The sequence below is a fragment of the Physeter macrocephalus genome, chromosome 21 (genome assembly GCF_002837175.3).
Source record: "Physeter macrocephalus isolate SW-GA chromosome 21, ASM283717v5, whole genome shotgun sequence".
NCBI classification, from domain to species: Eukaryota; Metazoa; Chordata; class Mammalia; order Artiodactyla; family Physeteridae; genus Physeter; species Physeter macrocephalus.
The window spans coordinates 5,570,661-5,591,609 of NC_041234.1; the positions used below are offsets into that span (position 1 = coordinate 5,570,661).

The 20,949-nt window shown below is 37.4% G+C and overlaps 1 protein-coding gene across 10 annotated transcripts in view; it reads left to right on the forward strand.

The window, feature by feature from the left end:
- Positions 1-20,949, forward strand: part of CNKSR2 (connector enhancer of kinase suppressor of Ras 2) — a 258,842-nt gene that overhangs the window by 199,836 nt on the left and 38,057 nt on the right. For all 10 annotated transcript variants that reach the window (XM_007126579.4, XM_055081924.1, XM_028482781.2 and 7 more), the window contains 4 exons: positions 253-324; positions 7,068-7,135; positions 13,612-13,712; positions 16,046-16,592. In XM_007126579.4, coding sequence (XP_007126641.1) covers positions 253-324; positions 7,068-7,135; positions 13,612-13,712; positions 16,046-16,592 — 788 coding nt within the window. The remainder of the gene's footprint in view (positions 1-252; positions 325-7,067; positions 7,136-13,611; positions 13,713-16,045; positions 16,593-20,949) is intronic.

The window sequence follows — 20,949 nt, forward strand, 5'->3', positions numbered from 1 at the left end:
TTTTGTTTTTTTTTTTTTAATTTCTAGCTTTTAAATTATAGGTTGCTTGTCTAATGCTTTCAAATTGAGGTAATAAGAAAGCAGTTTTGTGGGCAGAAAATTGAATTTTTCACTCATTTCTGTCATCACGGCAGAAGCATTACATTTGTGAACTCAGATTAGATCTGAGGTAATTTTTATCCATAAAAATTGTTTGGTTCTAACTTATTTCCCAATTTGAAATAAATAAATGTACTCTGTTTCCTTTTGCAGTGCATTCAAAGCCTGTCATCCTAAAATCAAAAGCTTTTATTTTGCTGCTGAGCATCTTGATGATATGAACAGGTAAAGTTACTTAAATTTCAAAATACTTAGAAAGTCAGTTAGGCTTAGAATTCTGTTTTCCACATCAATGCCTATTGAGTAATGTCACTGAAGTTTCTAGATCAGTTTAAAATAAAATGGACCCAGCCATAGCTCCATGTAGCCATACCTAATTTTAAAGATTGGCATTTTAAAAAGTCAAAATAAACTCATTGACTTTTCGTCAAGTTTACCAAAAATGTGCCAGAATCCATATGTAGGCCAAAAAAAAAATCCACTGTAGAAAAAAAAATTTTTTTAAGTCCATTTCAAGAATATGTCTTCACATTTATTCCCAAGTGAGGAAAAAAGGATACCCACAAAAAAAGCTGACTTTTCCAAGTGCTGAGTATTTATGACAGAATATCCATCTCAATAATTCAGGCATAGGCATAGTTGGTGTGTCTCTCTGTCACCTTTCTTCTATCACTGGACAGGATTGTGCAGCCAAGTGATTAGATGGCACGTGGTTATTTGGTGGCTCTGGGAAAATCTGGATATATATTTTTTTCATTATCTACAACATACTGCTTTTTGTTTCCATTTTGGCTCTTATGAGTTTGATCCTTTCTTCCTTTTGCTTTCCGTTCTCCTTTCCCTTTTCTAGATTTGTAGAAATTTGATTTAAGATTCAAAATTTTCCCCTTCACAGGTCTTCAGTAGGCAGTGCCTGTTACATATATGATGTGCCAACAGTTAGGAAGACGCAGAATAGCATAGTGGTTAAGAGTATGAACTTTGGAACCAGGCTGTCCAAATTCCAGCCATCCCACTTAGTAGCTGTGTGACCTTGTATATATATATAGAACTTAACCTCTCTATGTCAGGTATTAACTCTTTTTTAAAAATGGAGATAATAACCATCTCCATCCATAGAACTTTTATGAGGAGCAAATAAGAACACATAAAGGGCTTAGAACAGTACCTGCTAAATTGTAAGTGCTATATAAGTGTTTGCTTTCAATAGGTATTCCTTTTATATACTTTGGGTTCTCACGCCATATAACTTTCTTTGTATATCTCTAAAGAGTTAGTGTTCAGATATTTTTAAGCACAAAATTTTGGAGCTTCATAAATGTGCTTGAACACACTAAATGGACACTTAATATGCTTTTATAAATAATCTTGTTCTTTGACACTTCAGAGTATAGGCGTGATTTTTCCAAACCAAGGATATGAATACAAGGAGAGGGCAAAGAAAGGGGTTGAGAAAACTTGTTAAAATCGTTTATAATTAATAGGAGAACTGAGCCTTTCTTTTATTGAATATAATTGATTAACAATGTTGTGTTAGTTTTCTTTTCTTTTCTTTTCCATTATGGTTCATTACAAGATATTGAATATAGTTCCCTATGCTATAGAGTAGGTCCTTGTTGTTTATCTATTTTATAGATACCTGCTAATCCCAAACTCCTGGTTTATCCTTCCCCCCCTTCCCCTTTGGTAACCATAAGTTTGTTTTCTATGTCTGTGAGTCTGTTTCTGTCTTATAAATAAGTACATTTGTATCATATTTTAGATTCCACATATAAGTGATATCATATGGTATTTGTCTTTGTGTGGCTTACTTCACTTAGTATGGTAATCTCTAGGTCCATCCAAGTTGCTGCAAATGGTATTATTTCATTCTTTTTTAAACTGAGTAATATTCCATTGTATATATATATACCACATCTTTTTTATCAATTCGTCTGTTGATGGACATTTAGGTTGCTCCCATGTCTTGGCTATTGTAAATAGTGCTGCTGTGAACATTGGGGTGCATGTATCTTTTCGAATTATGGTTTTCTCCAGATATATTCCCAGGAGTGGGATTTCTGGATCATATGGTAGCTATATTTTTAGTTTTTTAAGGAACTTCCATACTGTTTTCTATTGTGGCTGCACCAATCTGCATTTCCACCAACAGTGTAGGAGGGTTCCCTTTTCTCCACACCCTCTCCAGCATTTATTGCTTGTAGATGTTTTGATGATGGCCATTCTTACTGCTGTGAGGTGATACCTCATTGTAGTTTTGATTTGCATTTCTCTAATAATTAGCGATGTTGAGCATCTTTTCATGTACCTATTGGCCATCTGTATGTCTTCTATGGAGAAATGTCTACTTAGGTCTTCTGCCTATTTTTTGACCAGGTTGTGATTTTTTTGTTGTTACTGAGTTGTATGAGCTGTTTGTATATTTTGGAAATTAAGCCCTTGTCAGTCACATCATTTGCAAATATTTTCTCCCATTCCTTAGGTTGTCATTTTGTTTTGTTTATGGTTTCCTTTGCTGTGCAAAAGTTTGTAAGTTTGATTAGGTCCCATTTGTTTATTTTTGCTTTTATTTGTATTGCCTTAGGAGACTGACCTAAGAAAACATTGCTGGGATTTATGTCAGATAATGTTTTGCCTCTGCTCTCTTCTAGGAGTTTTATGCTGTCATATTATATTTAAGTCTTTAAGCCATTTTGGGTTTATTTTTGGGTTAGGTGTGAGGGAGTGTTCTAACTTCTTTGATTTACATGCAGCTGTCCAGCTTTCCCAACACCACTTGCTGAAGAGACTGTCTTTTCTCCATTGTGTATTCTTGCCTCCTTTGTCAAAGCTTAATTGAGCATAGGTGTGTGGGTTTATTTCTGGACTCTCTATTCTGTTCCATTGATCCATATGTCTGTTTTTGTGCCTATACCATGCTGTTTTGATTACTGTCACTTTGTAGTATTGTCTGAAGTCTGGGAGTGTTATGCCTCCAGCTTTGTTCTTTTTCCTCAGGAATGCTTTGGCAATTCTGGCTCTTTTATGGTTCCATATAAATTTTAGGATTATTTGTTCTAGTTCTGTGAACTGAGCCTTGGATTTGGTTTCCATAATCTTCTCTTGATTTGCATGTTACCATTCTTGAAATTCACACTAGCCAATCAGAATTTGGAGAGCTTATTCTCAAAATGAAAATGTTTATGTGCTTGTTGGGGAGGGGTGGTACTCTATTTTGTGTTTTAACTATTTTATAATTCTACTGTTGTAGTTACTCACTATCCATTTTACCACAATTGAGCTCAATGCCCTTAGGATAAATATGAAGGATTTACATCATAACCAAACGGAAAATAAGTGGTATATATAATCATGTCCTCTCCTACAAGATAGATCCACTAGAACACAGTTACTTCCATCCAGGAATTAACATAATTTAATCATTTGTGGTACTTGCTAATCAGGGTCTTTTTAGGTTTAGAAAATAGCCTGTTCAAAAATGCATTTTTATGAACTATAAAACCATTCTTGATCTCCATTCTCTACCCTGTGTTAGCAGTAACTCAGAAGTGTATGATGTCACTAACTCTTCCCTAATACTCCTGTGGGTGTATCTGGTTCAGGATATCAGAGAAGAAGCTAAACCAAACCCATATGTTTCATTTTGTTGCCTTTTCTAAGCAATGGGTCAAAGAAAAAAATAAATAAATCTGATCAAATATGTCATCTCCACATGGTACAGTTAAGAGTGCTGTTTTATGTAAGCCTTGCCATGGTGTACTACAACCTTCAGAATTAAATTGTCCTGAAATACTGAATCTTTTTTTAAAATTTAAGTATAGTGGACTTTTATTGTTTTGCCTTGCTTTTTATTTTTTGAATAAGCATATTCCTAATGTCTACTTTCAATAGACAAGTTTATTAAAAATTACTTGTCAATAGGACGGAGGAGAGTCAGTGCTGGCAATATTCACAGAGGATTGGTGATGGGGGAGACAGCCTCCAACAACTTTATTTGATAAGCTGATTGTTACATAACAGCAAGATGATCTGGGTGTTGGTTCATTCCATATGTAGTCCTTTGAAGGCATGTATCTCTTATTCAAGAGAAGATATAGTTATAAATAATTATAATTATATTATAATAATTATAAATAAATGCCTTACCTGGTTATTTCATAATTTCTAAAGTATTATCATATGTATTTTTAAAATGTAGTGCTAGTTTTGACAGGACCTAATAACTGGAGTGAAAAAGCAATCCTTAGATTTAATTTTCTTCTGTAAAATCCGCATGTGTGTATACACATACATACGCACACACATACATATACATATACCCAAATATAATTACATATACATATACCCAAATATATATAACTTAGAATATTAAAATCTCACCATCTATTTTTTGAGTAGCTTTAAGTTTGATTGTGAGGTAATCTGCAAAAACACTTTTGAGCATCCTACCACCAATCCATCTGTTCCATCCTCAGAAATGAGCATTGAAACATTAAAAAAAACTTTTTTTGCCAGCCTGTGTGAAATCTGTGGGAAGAAAACAAAACATCATGTTTCTCAAGTATTCTGAGACTTATTTACTGAATTCTCTTGGCCTGTGTATTCCTTTTCATGTCAGCACATATGTCCTTATAATTGTCAGGACTCACCAGTTTCTGTTTAGTGTGATTATCTTACATTTCTTCCCTAGTTCTTACTCTTGTTTCCCTCTCAGTGTGTTATTCTGTGTCAGCTGTTGACAGCTTCATTGGAACATTCACCATAGGCCCAATCCTCTTATCCTTAAATATTGTCTGTCTCCCTCACTGAAGATACAGGTATCATGAAAACAGATACTTTGTTTCATTTATCTTTCTCTCTCTATCCTCAGTGCCTAGATCAGTACCTGGCACACATTAATATTTCTTAACTCAATTAATGCATATATATCTGCTGTTCATAATAGCATATAAACACCAAACCATAACTGCAGCAAGTGTTTGGATAAGCATCTTCTAACTGAGGCCTGAGGACAACTTTACCCAAGACAGCAACAACAGTTGTGTAGCATTCAGCCTTTTGTGTCTATACATACAAGTTTAAGCATACACTTTGTAAAGAGTTTTCATTGTGAACAGAATTTTTCTTCCTAAAAGTAGTTTAATTTTTAAATTGTCTTGTGGAATTTAGGAATCCTGGAGCTCATCGAAGGCAGAAATTATGTCTTATTCATTTTTGGACCCCCAAAACGTAGCTCATTGTTCAGCATACAACAGGCATTTAATAAATGTTGTTGAGCTGAAAAGTTAAGAAGCCTCTTTTTAGTTTCCTTATTCATCTCATGAAGACCTCACTGCTCTTTAGACTTCTGATAAAATGAAATTTCAGTGATATATTAAAAAGCAGGAGGTATGAAGTACTGAATTAAAATTCAGTAACAAATATTCCTCTAGTGGTATCAACATCATTTCCACCCAAAAAGCACCAAGCCAGTCTTTCCTAAGAGTGCTAAGATTCACCTTTCTTACTACAAATGACCTATAGACTAGATTTTAATTTTGACCTTTTACTAATGATTAGAGTCATTTTTAAAAGGTTATTTGTCATGAAGTTAACTTCTTGACTTACAGTTTATAATTTTCTGGATCGTGTGTATATATCATGCTACTGAACTCATTTGATCCATTTTTTTTCCATTTCTGCTCCAGTCCCTTCTTTACTTCCCATAGTTGAGGTGATCATTACATTGTAGGCTTTGTCAAAATAAAGTTGTGCTTTAGGTGACTTATTCTTAAAATTAAAGCTTAAATTTCCATGGATGTGATTTTGTCCATTAGAGAAACAACTTTCCTCCCTCCCTTTTCAAGATATTCTAAGTATCTGATGCACAGTTAATACCACTTGGCATAAATGATGAAATATATGAGTCACTTCAAAGAAAGTCATCTTCCACTTGACAGAGGAGATAATCTCCTAGGAGAAAAACTTCTCAAACACAGTTTTTTCCTAAAAACATGTTTCAATCAGATTATTCCACAATTTAATGACGTTAACTATACTAGTGATTCCAAACTTACTCAGCCTAGTTTGGAAGGTTGATTCTTCCTTACTTTCTTATTTGGGAAGATATATGGATCATAGCTCAGGATTGACCAGTGCGAAACTGTCAGGTTAGTTTAAAGATTTTGTGATTTGATAATCTGATGCAGTGTAAACAGTTATCCAGAATAATGAACACGGAGAGACCTGGTGGGACAAAAGGCGGAGATTGAAATAGTGCTTTGCTTCAGGCAGTTCCCTACATTGGCAATAGCAACTCTTCTGGAAGAGGAAAGAACTAAGATTTATTTTTAAATTACTATTGTTCATGGAAATAAATTTTCAAGATCTAAACAGAGGTTAAAATTGCATATGCTCATTTTGTCTTTGGAAAAACCTAATACTCTTGTATTTAGAGACAAATTTCCAAAGTATACTACTACTGAGATGTGTTTCCCTTTGGATCATTAAACTTAAAGGAGATTCATTAAACTAATATTTCATAGTAAAACATATTTTGACAGGCAAGGTCTATAATTTTTTCCCTTCTCAGGACAAATTATATCTGATATCGTTTAAATATCTCTAAAGGAGCATTTGTTCTGAAGAAACAGAACAGCAAAAATATTTGCAGTGCTTTTACATTTAGAGCAACAGAATTAATAGGGCTTTGGTAATCTCAGAACCCTTTATGTTACAGATGTTAACAGGTTTGCCCAAGACTTTTCTAGTGAAATAGCATCTTTAGTGTGGGAGCAGTTTGTACTACAGCAAATTATAGCTCATTGAAGACTCCATGTGTTAAGAGTAGCAAAAAAACACACCCTTTATCTGGGATTATTCCACATAGTCTTATACATTTTAAGATAACTATTCCCAAGAAAATAGTTAAGTATAAAGTATAAAAAATTCAGTTGCGACGTTACTGATTTTAATATTTGTTTTTTCAGGTGGCTTAACAGAATTAATATGCTGACTGCGGGATATGCAGAAAGAGAGAGGATTAAGCAAGAACAAGGTAAAGGAATACTTTTTTTTTTTTACTATTGTGTTACACTTCTTTTTTCTTGCTGTTTTCCTATACAGTGATTCACTGCTATCACTTGAGAGAAAATGCGTATGTCAGTCTGTGGTTATTTCTCTTCTGTGCACTTTGAATCCAAACCATAGCATCTTATAGGTAAGGTTTAGTAAATTAAACAGGAAATAAACTCAAATTTTTGGAGCAGCTAATGTGCAGTTCATTCCTGTTTGTTGCCATCTTCTTTAGTCTACTTCCTATGGAGGAAAAAAAATCTTAAAAATTAAAAAGCCTAGGGTGGGAGGGAGGGAGAGGATATATGTATATGTATAGCTGATTCACTTTGTTATAAAGCAGAAACTAACACACCACTGTAAAGCAATTATACTCCAATAAAGATGTTAAAAACAAATTAAAAAGCCTAGAATTGGTCCTTTATATTGACCCAAGTCAAGGTCCTTGGTGGTGAGTTGTTTTTTCTACTTAGTGCTTTCACAGACTTTTAAGTGCTCTTTTATGCAAAGAGCTCAGATGAATGATCCCTTCTTCCATAGATTATCTCACTTGCTTGTGTTCTTCAGTTCTGTTACTATGTTAGCTCTGTGATCTTATGGAACTTGCCTTAGTATTGACCTCACATTTATGAAATACAGTATCCTGATGCAAAATTGAAATCTTAACAAAAGTTGTGGTCACCGTTCTAAAAGTAGCTTCAGGGCTTCCCTGGTGGCACAGAGGTTAAGAATCGGCCTGCCAATGCAGGAGACACAGGTTCGAGCCCTGGTCCAGGAAGATCCCACATGCCACAGAGCAACTAAGCCCATGCACCACAACTACTGAGCCTGCGCTCTAGAGCCTTCAAGCCACAGTTACTGAAGCCCGCGTGCCTACAGCCCGGTGCTCCACAACAAGAGGAGCCACCACAGTGAGAAGCCCGCGCACTACAACAAAGAGTAGCCCCCACTCGCCGCAACTAGAGAAAGCCCGCGCGCAGCAACGAAGACCCAACGCAGCCATAAATAAATAAATAAATTTATTTTAAAGTAAAAGTAGCTTCACATTTCCCAAAGAATGTTTGCTATGCATCCCTTGGAAGCATAATTAGTTCTTTGAATACTTTTGAGACATCCTGAAGTTAAAAGGATTCCGCACATTGATACACATATTTCTAGTTGTGTCTCCAGTGGACATAGCCTGTTGGTCGACATGAAGATTCTGAAAACCTACTGTTTGCTCACGGAGAAAACTTTTTAAAACATCTCAGAACTAACGGTTAGAGAGATGTAAAGAAGATAACCAGATCCCAAAACCAATCTTTCAGCAGATATTTAGGTCAGGGGTCAGCAAACTTTCTGTAAAGATCCAAATAGTAAATATTTTAGACTTTGCAGGCCTTAAGGTTTCTGTTGAAACTATTCAACTCTGCTACAGACACATGAAGGGAAGTGGCTGTACTTCAATAAAGCTTTATTTATGGACACTGAGATTGAATTTCATAACATTTTTCACATTTTGAAAAATATTCTTCTTTTGATTTTTTTTATCCACTTAAAATGTAAAAACCATTCTTGATCCACAGGCTGTATAAAAACAGGCAAAGAGCCTCATTTGGCCTGCAGGCCACAGTTTATCAACCCCTGGCTTAGAGCCATGGGGTGAGACAATGGGGGTGACTAGAGCATTGAAGGGTGAGGAGATAGGGCAGGAAGATTTCCAAGAAATAGCAAAATATGGTTACTGCCAATGGGAATTCAGCATCTTATTGAGACTCTAAAAAATTCACACTTGAAATTGCCTAAGAAAAATTAAAAAGCAACATAAAGTAAATGAGTACTAATTTTTGCACCACATGCAACTGATTTAAAAAATTGCTAAGTGGCTGCAAAATTTTTTTTAAAACCTGAGAAGGAGGCAGGATTAATGAGGAAATACTTGGAGAAAGTAATCAGTGAGCCTGATATAAAGTTAGCGGTGAAGAGGCAGAGAAGATATTTTATTAAATATTAAAGTGTTTCTGAATAAGGCCTTCAGCTAACACTCTAATTGTATTAAGGTGAAATAAGCACCCACCCTGCCTGAAATTACATTGAATTCTAGTAGAAAAGATACTCTTAGTACAATATGGAAAGTGAAACATGGGAAAGTACAAACCAAATTCCATGGGAATGAGGCTATAGAGATTCCTTCTAGGAGGGAAATGGGAAAAAAACATTATGTGGACTCATTATCTGAACTGGTTCTCGCAGGATGAGAAGTAATAAAATAAAACATTCCTGGGAGTGGAAGCAGCATGAGTACTTCCACAAATAACATGGAAACCATCTCTATCAAATCACTGTGCACAGGCAAATCCCAGCCAGGACTATGAAGTGTCAGGCCAGTTATTGTCACATTTCTTCATTGTTAAAAGTTTATTCCCCACTTTCATATTTCTACTTAATTTATAGGCCTACAATTATAGTAAGAGAGCTAAATACACAAACACACACACACACACACACACACACACACACACACACCAGCCTTCCTTTTCAAATTACTTTAAAAAGCATGAAAACTGTTCTTTAAAAGTGCATATAGATTTATTTCTCAGTTTTTTAAGATGCAAGAATTAGAAGTGTGGGCAGTGTGCCAATAGGAGAATGAATCTTGAAAAAAGTCAATTTGCATGAATAAGGAACCTTGGATTTTCAGGCTTCTGTATTTTATCACTCAGCATTGCTTTGAAGCTGAACATGGCCTTGATTTTAGTGGATTTCCTTTGTACTTGGCATTATATAACCAAATTTCATTATGGATGAAAGAACTGGTAAGTCATATTGCACATGCACATTCCAAAAAATACTCATTCCATGGATTCATGCTTCCATAGTCTGTCATGTGAGTATTTATTTTAGTGCCTACTGGAATGTGGTAGACAATCATAGGTAGAAGCTAATAGTTACAGTTCAGGTCTCTACAACCAGAATCTCTGAAATAATTTAGATTTCCACCTGGAGTATACATTCATCAGATACTCTAACGTAGGTCAGAAACATATTAGACTTCCTACCTTATGCAGGATTAGGTCTTACGTATTCTTTATAGACAACTACTGGATGCACGTGTCTATTCCACACTTCCATAGAATTGTTTGACATCTAAGTACCATTCTGGGTAGGGAAGTTTAAACTTGATACAAAATATAGCTCTTTGAGAATTGGGAATATTTCAGGAAGATGCAAAGGAATAACTGCCAAACACTGTTTCTATTTAAATACTCAGTACAGCTTGGAAGTGACTCTTTCATTGACTTAAGTAAAAGTTTAGTGAATTGCTGTCTTTAACTACAGAAGTATAAAGGATATGGGGTTCTTTTTCATTATGCATTGTTTTACTTAGAGAAAACAGGGTTACACTAAATTCTGCCAAGATCATAATTTAGCTAATTGTCTGCTAATCATTTTTCTATATTTTTCCAGATTCAAATCAGACATTCATGACACATTATTTTCAATCACACAGGAGGTCTTTGTAAAGCTTTAATTACGTAAAAGTGAATGAAATACATTGTATTTCTTGGATAGTTCTAGATGAAAAAGTCAATTTCTTTCAAATTATCCTTTTGTATCAACATGAGAAGTAAAGTGGAAATTTTCCTCTTCTATTGATGGCACTGTTTATTCATGATTAGTTACTTGTAAAATTGAATATCACTGCAAGAGACATTAAAAGTATCCATTTATTTTGTGCTAAATAGAGAGCTAAGAAAAATAAATTAATTTGCTCTTAGAATGAAAATCAGACTGGTTTCAGCCTCTGGGCAGCAGTGTGCCTGTAATTTTCCACACAAACCCAAAATGCCTAAATTTTCTGTGTAGCCTCTTCCCTGGCATTGCTCTCTCAAAGACACACAGCTTAGTGTGTGAAATGAAGTTAATTTGCAAAGTGGTATTTCAGCCTTTTCTTAGGCAACCCAAGAAAACTTTGGTTTGATGGTGTTTTTTCTTTAATAAACCAAGAATTACATCAAATAAAGGATTAGAATTCTTCCTAATTTAGTGGGGGTTGAGGGGGGTGGGGGAAGGAGAGAGAGAATCTCCTAAATCTGTCACTTGTAATAATAGCTATAGAGATCTTGATAAAATGGTGATCATCTCCTTCTCAGTGTGCTGATAGGACCCCTTGAGGAGCTAACTCCTTGAGACCCAAGGTCTCAGTGCCAAGGTGAAGGGGGAACTCAGCACAGGTGCCATAGTTTCTGGAAACAGTGGGAAGGGTAAGAGCAGAGTGATCTTCACAAGCCTACTGCTTGGGAGCAGGGTGAGGGGGTGCTTAGTACCTCCACCTCCAGCAGTAATTTCCCAGTAGTATTCCAAGCTCCCACAAAACTACCCAACTTAGGCCCCAGAGCTCCAGAATTCACTTTTCATTGCTGGAACTTGCTACAAGAAGAAACTAATGTCTAAGAAGATGAACACTAGGCATTTATCTCCTGTGTGGTCTGGGTCAGACTGTCCTGGCATGCTACCTACAAATCCACCCAATATTAGGGATCTTAATATTTATTGAGTGCTTTCAAGATGCAAGGCGCTTGAATATACGTTACCTTAGTAGCCCACTCACACAACTCTGAAAGGTGGTTATTATTAGCCCCCTTTTACAGATGACAAAACAGACTCAAAGAGATTAAGTAACCATCACAAGAGCACAGAAATGGTAATTGGTACAGCCAAGCACTGAACCTACATCTGCGCGAGTATATAGTTCATGCTTTTCCCACCAGTGTTTACTGGGCCCGTTTCTGGGCAACTACATCAATTCATATCTGAGGGGAGACTTAGTATGCTGCCCATCACTGGTGTGACCCAATGTAAAAACCAGATCTCAAATTTAGGTTAACTAGTGTTTGCTTATCCTTTACTCAAAGGGAATAATTAAAGTAGGAATTGGACTTTCAGAGACCTTGTATTCTGAGGCCTGAATATAATAATCTCCATTGCTAAAGAATTTTGAGCAGCAGGAGGAGGGGGCCTTGAAGGATCGTGAATATATGTCACATTAAATTCTCCCGCTAAGTCGTACAAAGAGTCCCAGTGACTTGGCCCTTCGAGGCTTAGAGCAAGGCAATTTCTTAGTTCAAACCGCAGTTCTCCTACTTTCTATTTGCCATATTATAGTAAGTACTCAGTAAATATTAGCTGTGCTTATTAATCAGCACCACAAGGAAAATATATAAAAATATTACAATATGGGAATTCCTGGGTGGATAAGGGTACCTGTAAAAATATGTGCCATGATTTTTCACCTACATCTGAATATTAGTTAAGGTTCTTTTGTGATTTAGATTTTCATAAGAATAAGGAAACTTTTGTTTTAATACCTTTTCTCTTCTTTGATCATTTGAAATTCATATGGATAATACTTCTAGGTTTTTCCTTGTAAATCACATAAAGAATTAACCCAGCAGTTACAGGGTGGTTGAGATATTGGTAGAACAGATTCTGATGATTGGCCTTTGTGCTGTATTTTACTTACTTGACTAATGTATCTCTCGCAGTTTTTCCCCTTCCCTCTTGCCTGAGGTCTGCCAAGTCACTTTGTCTAGCGGCTTACATTTTCTACCCTTTTAAGTAGTTCTAGAAGTTTGGAACTTACAGCCCCCATCAGCAGATTTGCCCTTTTGTGTTTGGCAAGAATCAGGGTTTGCCATGTGTTTCCAACTAGAGGTGGGAGTATGGTGTTATAGAGATTCATGTCAGCATGACTCTGGAAACAGCGACTGTTAGATAACCAGTGAACTGAAGCCACAGAAGAGGATTGAGAACATTATTTTTGAAGCTGTTTATACCTGTAGAGAGCTACAGCAACCTATGTATTTCTTCTTTGAGTGTTCATCTTTAGGATAAAATGATACACCTTTAAGAGGCATCCTGTGACATCATTCATTAATTGAAGCTTTAAGTAATTTGGTCTGGAATCTAAAATACCCTAAACCTTATTTGACTTACGCAGTGTCTTTGTCTTAACTCCTTCGTGTTTTTTTTTTTTTGACGATGACAACAACAGAGCAAAATTTAATTTGTAGTGTTTGCCAATTTCCATGGTATAAATACTCCCACCACGGCTGATTCTGAACTCCCAATGCAATATCAACCGTTGGCAAAATTCCCGAAAATTTAATAATCAGCCTTCTCAAGCTGTGACAAGTCAGCTCCAGCACCCCACTGGAGGCATATTGCCCTACCTAAAATTGTGGCTATGTGTAATTGCTTGATTTAAAAGGAGGTTGGAATTAGGTGATTGTACTCTTCCTTCCTCCTCAAAACCCAACTGAAATTAAAAGTTGGTGGGCCTGGAGTAGCGAGTGCTGGGGAGCAGGGTGTCGGGATGGAATTTAAACTTCCTTTTGTTAGCTGGTAGTGTGTGTTCCTGAAAATATGGGTAGAAGCTTTTAATGGAATGTTGATGTATCCATGTGTGTGAATTTTCAGATTACTGGAGTGAGAGTGACAAGGAAGAAGCAGATACTCCATCAACACCCAAACAGGACAGCCCTCCACCCCCCTACGATACATACCCACGGCCTCCCTCCGTAAGTTGCCAGTAGGAATATACTCAATATAGCATCAGATTCTTTGACCTGAGACATCCCCTTTGTATGTTAAAAAACATTATGTAGTGAATTACATGTCAGACCTTGGGGTTTTTAGGGGAAAAGAAAACAGGGTGTCTAAAAGCAATAAAAGAAAAATTTTTTAAGTATACAAAGAATATTTAATCAGGAGAAGCAGTCACCACAGATTCCACACTAGTAAATATCTTACCAGTTTTATTAAGAAAACATACCATTTGTGTCAGAGTAGCCTTCATGAAAATATCAACAACAGAAAAAAGTTTTCTTAGAAAAAGATATATAAATTGACCTTGTCTAGTCTACACTAACAAAGTTAATTCCTATGTCCTTTAGAAGCAATTGTAAAAATTTATATTATATCTGTATTGAACATGTTTTGGCATATAGCTTTTCAGGCAGCCATGGGGTCTGGTTTAATGTATATGTGTTTATGTGGTGCTCTTCTTCTTAAAGACTTCTTAAACCTGTGTAAATTATTCTGTGTATAGACTGTACCTTGATCTTTACAATTGTCCTGGTTTGTTTTATGCCCATTTCCCATCAGAATTACCAAAAGAGTCTCAATGCTGTCCCATTTTACGCAATACATTGCATGGTCACGGTACCATAAGAGTCAATTCTGCCTATCTTGAGACTGAGTCTTCCAAATAGGAAATGGAAGCTGGATTTAAGTGACAATAGCACCCACCTAATTCTACCTCCGTATTACTCCAGGGGATTTTTAACAAGAAGGGTGCTATGCAAGATGTTCATATAATTCTAGGCCACTTCTCAACCTTGGCTGTGCATGAGAATCACCTCTGGAATGTTTTAGACATGCAGATGCTCAGGCCTCATCCAGAGATATTAAATCAGAATATTTGGGACTGCAAACAGCTCACTGGACTGGACTGTGAACTTTTTGAGAGCAGGGACCCCGTTCTCTTCATCTGTACATCCCTATGGCCTAGCACAGCACTGGTACTTATTTATTAAGTGCTCAATAAACATTTCTGAAATGAATGAATGAATACTTTTGGCTAAGGACTAAAAGGGAAGTCACATTTTTAATTGAAATGTTTGATGACAGTATCTCTTACCTAAGGGAAAAAGGAGAAAAGTAGACAGAAATGCAGAATTGTTCCTCTCCGTATACACATTTCCTTAATAAATGCTGCAGTGTACCAAGTGCAACAGACAAATGAAATAATGAAGTCAGTAACAAGATATAGTTTATATCATATTTTCCCTCTTTCCCTAAAACATCAGGGTCTAAATAGTTCCTTTAAAATATTTGTAAACGTGGGAGAAAGGGAAACTGCAGCTTGACCAAACCGCTCTTAAATCATAGCAACTTGTGAATTTCAAGAAGGAAACTACTCACATTGTGATTAACATGTGGGAAGATAAACTGGCTGCCCACAGAAGACTCCACTTAACTTCTCTTTACTCAGAGGGGAAGGTGTACTTTCACCTTAGTCGGGCTTTTCCTGGCCACAACCTCAGCCTCAGTTGTAATGATCACATCTAACAAATCTGGCTCCTCCTGCCAGGAAAGGGCCTGGGCTGGTCTGCTAGCCCCCAGAGCTAGAGTAAGGCTTGTCCCGGTAGGGGTGCCTGCAAGTCTTTTATAGCATTCACTTGATGCCCGTCCTTTTTCTTGGTTGTGCTTTGTGCTGTAACATGTATTCCCAAACTTTAAATTCCAAGGATAAGAATATTCCATTTTTCTTTTGTGTTTATGTGCTCTGAAGTGGCTATGCTCAAGGCAAATGCTAATTCCCATCAGGGTGTAATCTCATCCTTCCTACATTTTTAACTCTCTAGAAAGTGCCACAGAACTGACAAGACTATAAGAAGGCTTATCCTTGACACTCCAGGAGCAGACATTCACCTATGAAGAAGAGGAAGGCTTGTGTCCGATTAGAGGCACCTTGTTTTCACATCCAAAATCCTGTCTCCTTGCTCTCATCCCCAGACTCCATAAAATCTGGAAATACGAATTTGGCAACAATTCTTCAGGATTTTGAATGCATAGATGTTTCAAAACTTAGGATTTTTTTTCTTTTTGGTTGCTAAATATTTCTTACATAGGCACTCACATTGCCTTATACTTCGTTGTAAAAGTTTGCACTAGTATGTCACATTTTTCACGAGAGCCCAGCGTAGCTGTATTTCAATACATCCACGTTTCAGTCTCTTAAAATATCAGCTGGGGCCTAACTTTGAGATGGTGGAAATCAAATGTGTTCCTTGGTGATAGGCATGGTCTGTTATTTCTGTGGAGACTGATCAGAGGCTCCTTTCCACAGATGAGTTGTGCCAGTCCTTATGTGGAAGCGAAACACAGCCGGCTCTCCTCGACAGAGACCTCTCAGTCGCAATCCTCCCATGAGGAGTTTCGCCAGGAACTGACTGGGAGCAGTGTGGTGTCCCCCATTCGCAAGACAGCCAGTCAGCGCCGCTCCTGGCAGGATTTAATCGAGACGCCCCTGACGAGCTCAGGGTTACACTATCTTCAGACTCTGCCCCTGGAGGATTCCGTCTTCTCTGACTCCGCGGCCATCTCCCCAGAGCACAGGCGGCAGTCCACCCTTCCAACTCAGAAGTGCCACCTACAGGATCACTATGGGCCGTACCCCTTAGCTGAGAGCGAGAGGATGCAAGTGTTAAATGGAAACGGGGGCAAGCCTCGAAGTTTTACTCTGCCTCGAGATAGCGGGTTCAACCACTGCTGTCTGAACGCGCCGGTTAGTGCCTGTGACCCGCAGGATGACGTGCAGCCCACAGAGGTGGAGGAAGAGGAGGAGGAGGAGGAGGAGGAAGGGGAGGCAGCAGGGGAAAACATAGGAGACAAAAGTAAGTATGCTGATGGAGATTCTCAACCTGTATACACACATTCCTAATCTTTTCAAACTTCTTATTTTAAGAAAATAGAATTTTGTTTCCCTTTTTTCTTAAAATAATGGTTTTGCTGCATAGGAAGTCAGGTATCCCTTGGTGTCCCACTTTCAGAACTTGGGGGAAAAAAAGATGAGTAATGAAGCCTACATCCCAGGACACCGACAGCTAGAGCAAATAATTTTTATTTTTTTGCCCATCTGCCTTTTAAGGTTGATGGCATTCATTTGTTTTTCTTCCTCCTCTTATCCACTTTCTTTTCACTTGCATGCATCATCCCTTTGGTCCACAGTTGTTGCCCCCTGAGTTTGGGTTAAGAAGCTATAAATGCTTCAAGCAGGGTGTTAGCAGAACCTTGGTTGAATAAGTAAGTGAATACACATACACACACTCACACATACATACATATATAACTTCCCTTTTCACCATGAGAAGATTGAAAGGAAAAATCCAAAAGAATTTTTCGAAGAAGAAATTTTACATAGCATTTCTATCAACTTCAAATAGCAGAATCTGTTTCTAGAAACCAATTTGCCAAAAGAATCCATTTACTTTCTTTGTATGTATGTTGATTGCAAAGCTCAAATTATGTGAATCAGCTCTTGAGAGAGACAAGTCATTAAGTAACCCTCTGATTGGCATTAGAATATGTTTACTAGTTATCAAGTTATTTATCCAACATGCCATACCAAGCTTCTGTTTATAACTAATGTGATATACCAGTCCAGAAACCCAGGCTAGTTTAAGAGAAAGGCTATAACTCAGTTATTTTACTTAGAAAGAAAATCTAGTTCTGGCTATAAGACTTGAATATAAAATACCCCAAAAAATAGTATAGAAGAAATAGTATGAAATCTCTTTATTCAAAATGAAGTATGGGCCAGTTAGTGCAGATGACCCAAGCCGGTGCTGCTGAAACCACAGTTACTGCTTTGGTCCCACTAGGGCATTAGACTTCTCTTTTTAAAGGATACAAACAGACTGTATCCTTCGGCCCATTTCACACAGTATGGAGACTTTTATTACAGGATATATTAGTGTAAGTTCTTCATCACAACTGGAAAAACAACTCAAAGCTCACAGGTTACCAGCAGGTCAGGAGCTTCATGTCAGTATGAAGCTTGGCTCATTTAAAATGAGGGTTACTTTGGAGATAATCGACAAGAAAATATAGTGGACCTTTTCTACTATCAAAATATGAGTTGCTTATAATAAAATTCATATGTTAAAGCAGTTTCCATGTAAAGTGTATTTTAGCCATAATCTCCATGAGGAGCCTTATAAAAGGTATACTGTTGGTTCAGGAAAGGTGATTACCTGCCACGCCCTCACAACATTCACATCTATTAGAAATAATAGAAGAGTCTTGTGGAGGAAAGATCTAGGAACCATGTTAGGCCTCTGTAGGAGTTCTGGCATGCATGATAATGTATTTTTAATATTAAGATGATTAGTACAAGTTGTTTTCTAAAACTTAACTAAGGATGAGTTAGAAACCTCCTTTCAACTGTTGTCCAGGTGCTGCACAACTGCTACAACTAAGTATGTGAGGTTTATTCAGCATTCTACAAACACATTGGGGAAAATACTTCATCTCTGCCATTTTAAAATAAATTGTGTTGAAATTAAGCACAACCCTCTGAAATAGAGAATCCTGTTCATGACACATTCCATCATTGCCACGGGTACAAGTCTTCGAGGCTGTCTTTTTCAACTGGCTAGATACTTAGCAGTTCCTCCTGGACATTGTGTAGGGAGGACTAGAATGGAGAATACGTGTCCTAGGACCTGAAAGGCAAACCTATCCCTGGGCTCGCCCTTCCTTCAGGCTCCACTAGCCCACAGAGCATGCCTAGTTAGATGGCGTTCGATTATTTTTTCTTCTAGTGTCTGTTTTTTGCTGTTTTGTTGATTGGATGTATTTTTAGCCATACAGATGTACTCCCAAGTTGGTGGGTTTTTCCTTTAGGTTCCCGAATGAGTCAAGTGGGCAGTTATTCAATACTTTCCATCTTTTTCAGCAGGCTCTCTCTTTGTGGCATGATTGCGATAAGGCAGAACCACCCTAGAACTGTGTCGGTAAACTTGGTATTATTGCACATTCTGTCGTTGCGGTTCGATATCGTGGGGTAGTTTGCGTTATTTCAGTCAGATCTGTTTCACTAAAGGTGGCCGTGCGCTATCTTGCAGGGCCCCATTTCTTTCTGGGTATTTTTCTGTAATCTTGCCACTTGATGTCTCAGTGTCCTTTAAACCATTCTCAACAGGGCAGTACGTTTTATGCTTGCCTGGAAGATGCTTCTTAACTTAATGGAGTACATGTTCGCCTTCCCAACGATGGTTTTTCTGCATTACTGTTTCTAATATTTAGGAGTGTGCAATTTGATGAGCACCTCCTTTGGGAAATATCAGCTCTAAAATCAGTGTTTGTTTTCAAAAGAATCTTCAAGGTCTAGTTAAGGAGTGTCTTGTTCATGACTGCCCTGAGTCGGCCATTAGGAGTAAGTATTCCAGGCTGCTTATTCAAATCAAGCTGTTTGGTGTTCTGTCAGGAGAGTCAAAATCATACATGGGGAAGAAGCTGTGGCCATCCCCTCAGCCTCACGCTTACAGCGTGCCCTCCGCCCGGAGCTCTCGCTACGCTACCGCTCCGGTCAGCAGGCTGCCATGCTTGTTAGAATCAAAGACCGGCAGCGGTGTGTTACTAACTGTCCTGCTCGAGGCCAGCATGCACTGTGACCTGCTGAAGTGAATTTGCACTAATCAAGTACAGACCTGCAGAGCAAGTAAGTTTCACGTCCCTAGCTCCAAACATTTTTCTCAGTTTGCCAAGAAATTAAAAACAGGAAGCACCAGGCAAGTGAGCAGGAGCCATGGGGGAAAATATGAAAATGTGGCTTATCTTCAGCTTTAAGGGCCAAGGATTATGTCACCAACCCAACCCCTCTCGTGCTCTATATTATATAGTGCTTATGAGTTTACAGAGCAGCCCAAGAAGCAAGATGTACCTAAATTTGTGACCGAGATGTTTTTTCATTTTCTTCATACAGGTGGAATTTGGCCCTGCTTATGAGGTGTAAATTTAGTCTTCTTTAGAGCATACTTCAATCTGCGTTCTCATGGTTGAACTACCTTTTGTCTTATTTTGGAAATCCAATTCTTTAACTGAGTCATACTGTGATTCTTCTGAGGCTGAACTCATTTTAGTCTAAAGTGGATGGTACTAAAAGTACACAGATGAGACCTGTTGTGTTTTCCTTTGACAGAAAAGTCAGCTTGAATATTAATTATCCTGACCTACTTCACTGGCATTTGGGAGAAGACAACTAATTTCCTATTATCCCAATTAGCAGTTTCGAAGCTGGCTGAGGTAAAGGCCTTATAACACCTCAGTGAAGTTAAATTATAAATTATGTCAGCCTACACAGCTTTCACGAAGCATAAATCATAAAAGCGTGGGACAAAATATAAAGATATTATATTATTCTTTATTCAGAAATCATCTGCCGTAACACTAAAATACGGTTTTGGTTAATGCAGCTTGAAGTCTGCTTCTAATAGTTCTCTTTCCTTTGCCATACTAGGCAGTTTAGATGAGGTTTTTGAAAGCTTTATCCCTTAATCCTGCTGATTTCCCTCTTGGCAGTTAAAAGAGTACTCTTTACTAGCCATGCATTCTTGGTGCCACCATGTACTCAATGAAGTTATAATGTGCTCTTTTTCATTGCCTTAGGGATAACCTATCAGCATTCTTACTTAATTTACACATTTATTAGCTTGGTCTTAGAAATCTAAAGCAAAACCTAGGGTTTGTTTTTTTTTAGGGGGCTGAGGGTGGGGAAGATAAAATGTTACCTAGTAGCTACAGTACATATCAGGTTATCTGGCTAAGATATTTACTGATGCTTTCAAAATGAAATCTGCCAAGAAACGTATTTTAAATTTATTTTTTTTAATCTAACATCCATTGCACACCATTGGTAACTTAAGAGCTGTACAAAATGTGCAGCTCAGTGCCCTAATATCTTAAATTATTTAGGCAGAGAGGCTAGATAATGACTACCAGTATTGTGCAGAAGAAGATAGATTAATCTTATTCAGTCATTTTAAGGGTCTTAGAGTAATTTCCTGAAGAGTTTCTAAAAGCCATGAGTTTTAAAAAAAAAATAAAATTAAAATAAAAAAAATAAAAGCCATAAGTTTTATTTTTAAGAACATTCATGTAGGAAGTATGTGGGCAAGGGGAAGACATTCCCAGGATATGAAACTGTGTTAAAGGAAAAAAAAGAGCAAGCTGAAAATAAAGAAAAATGTT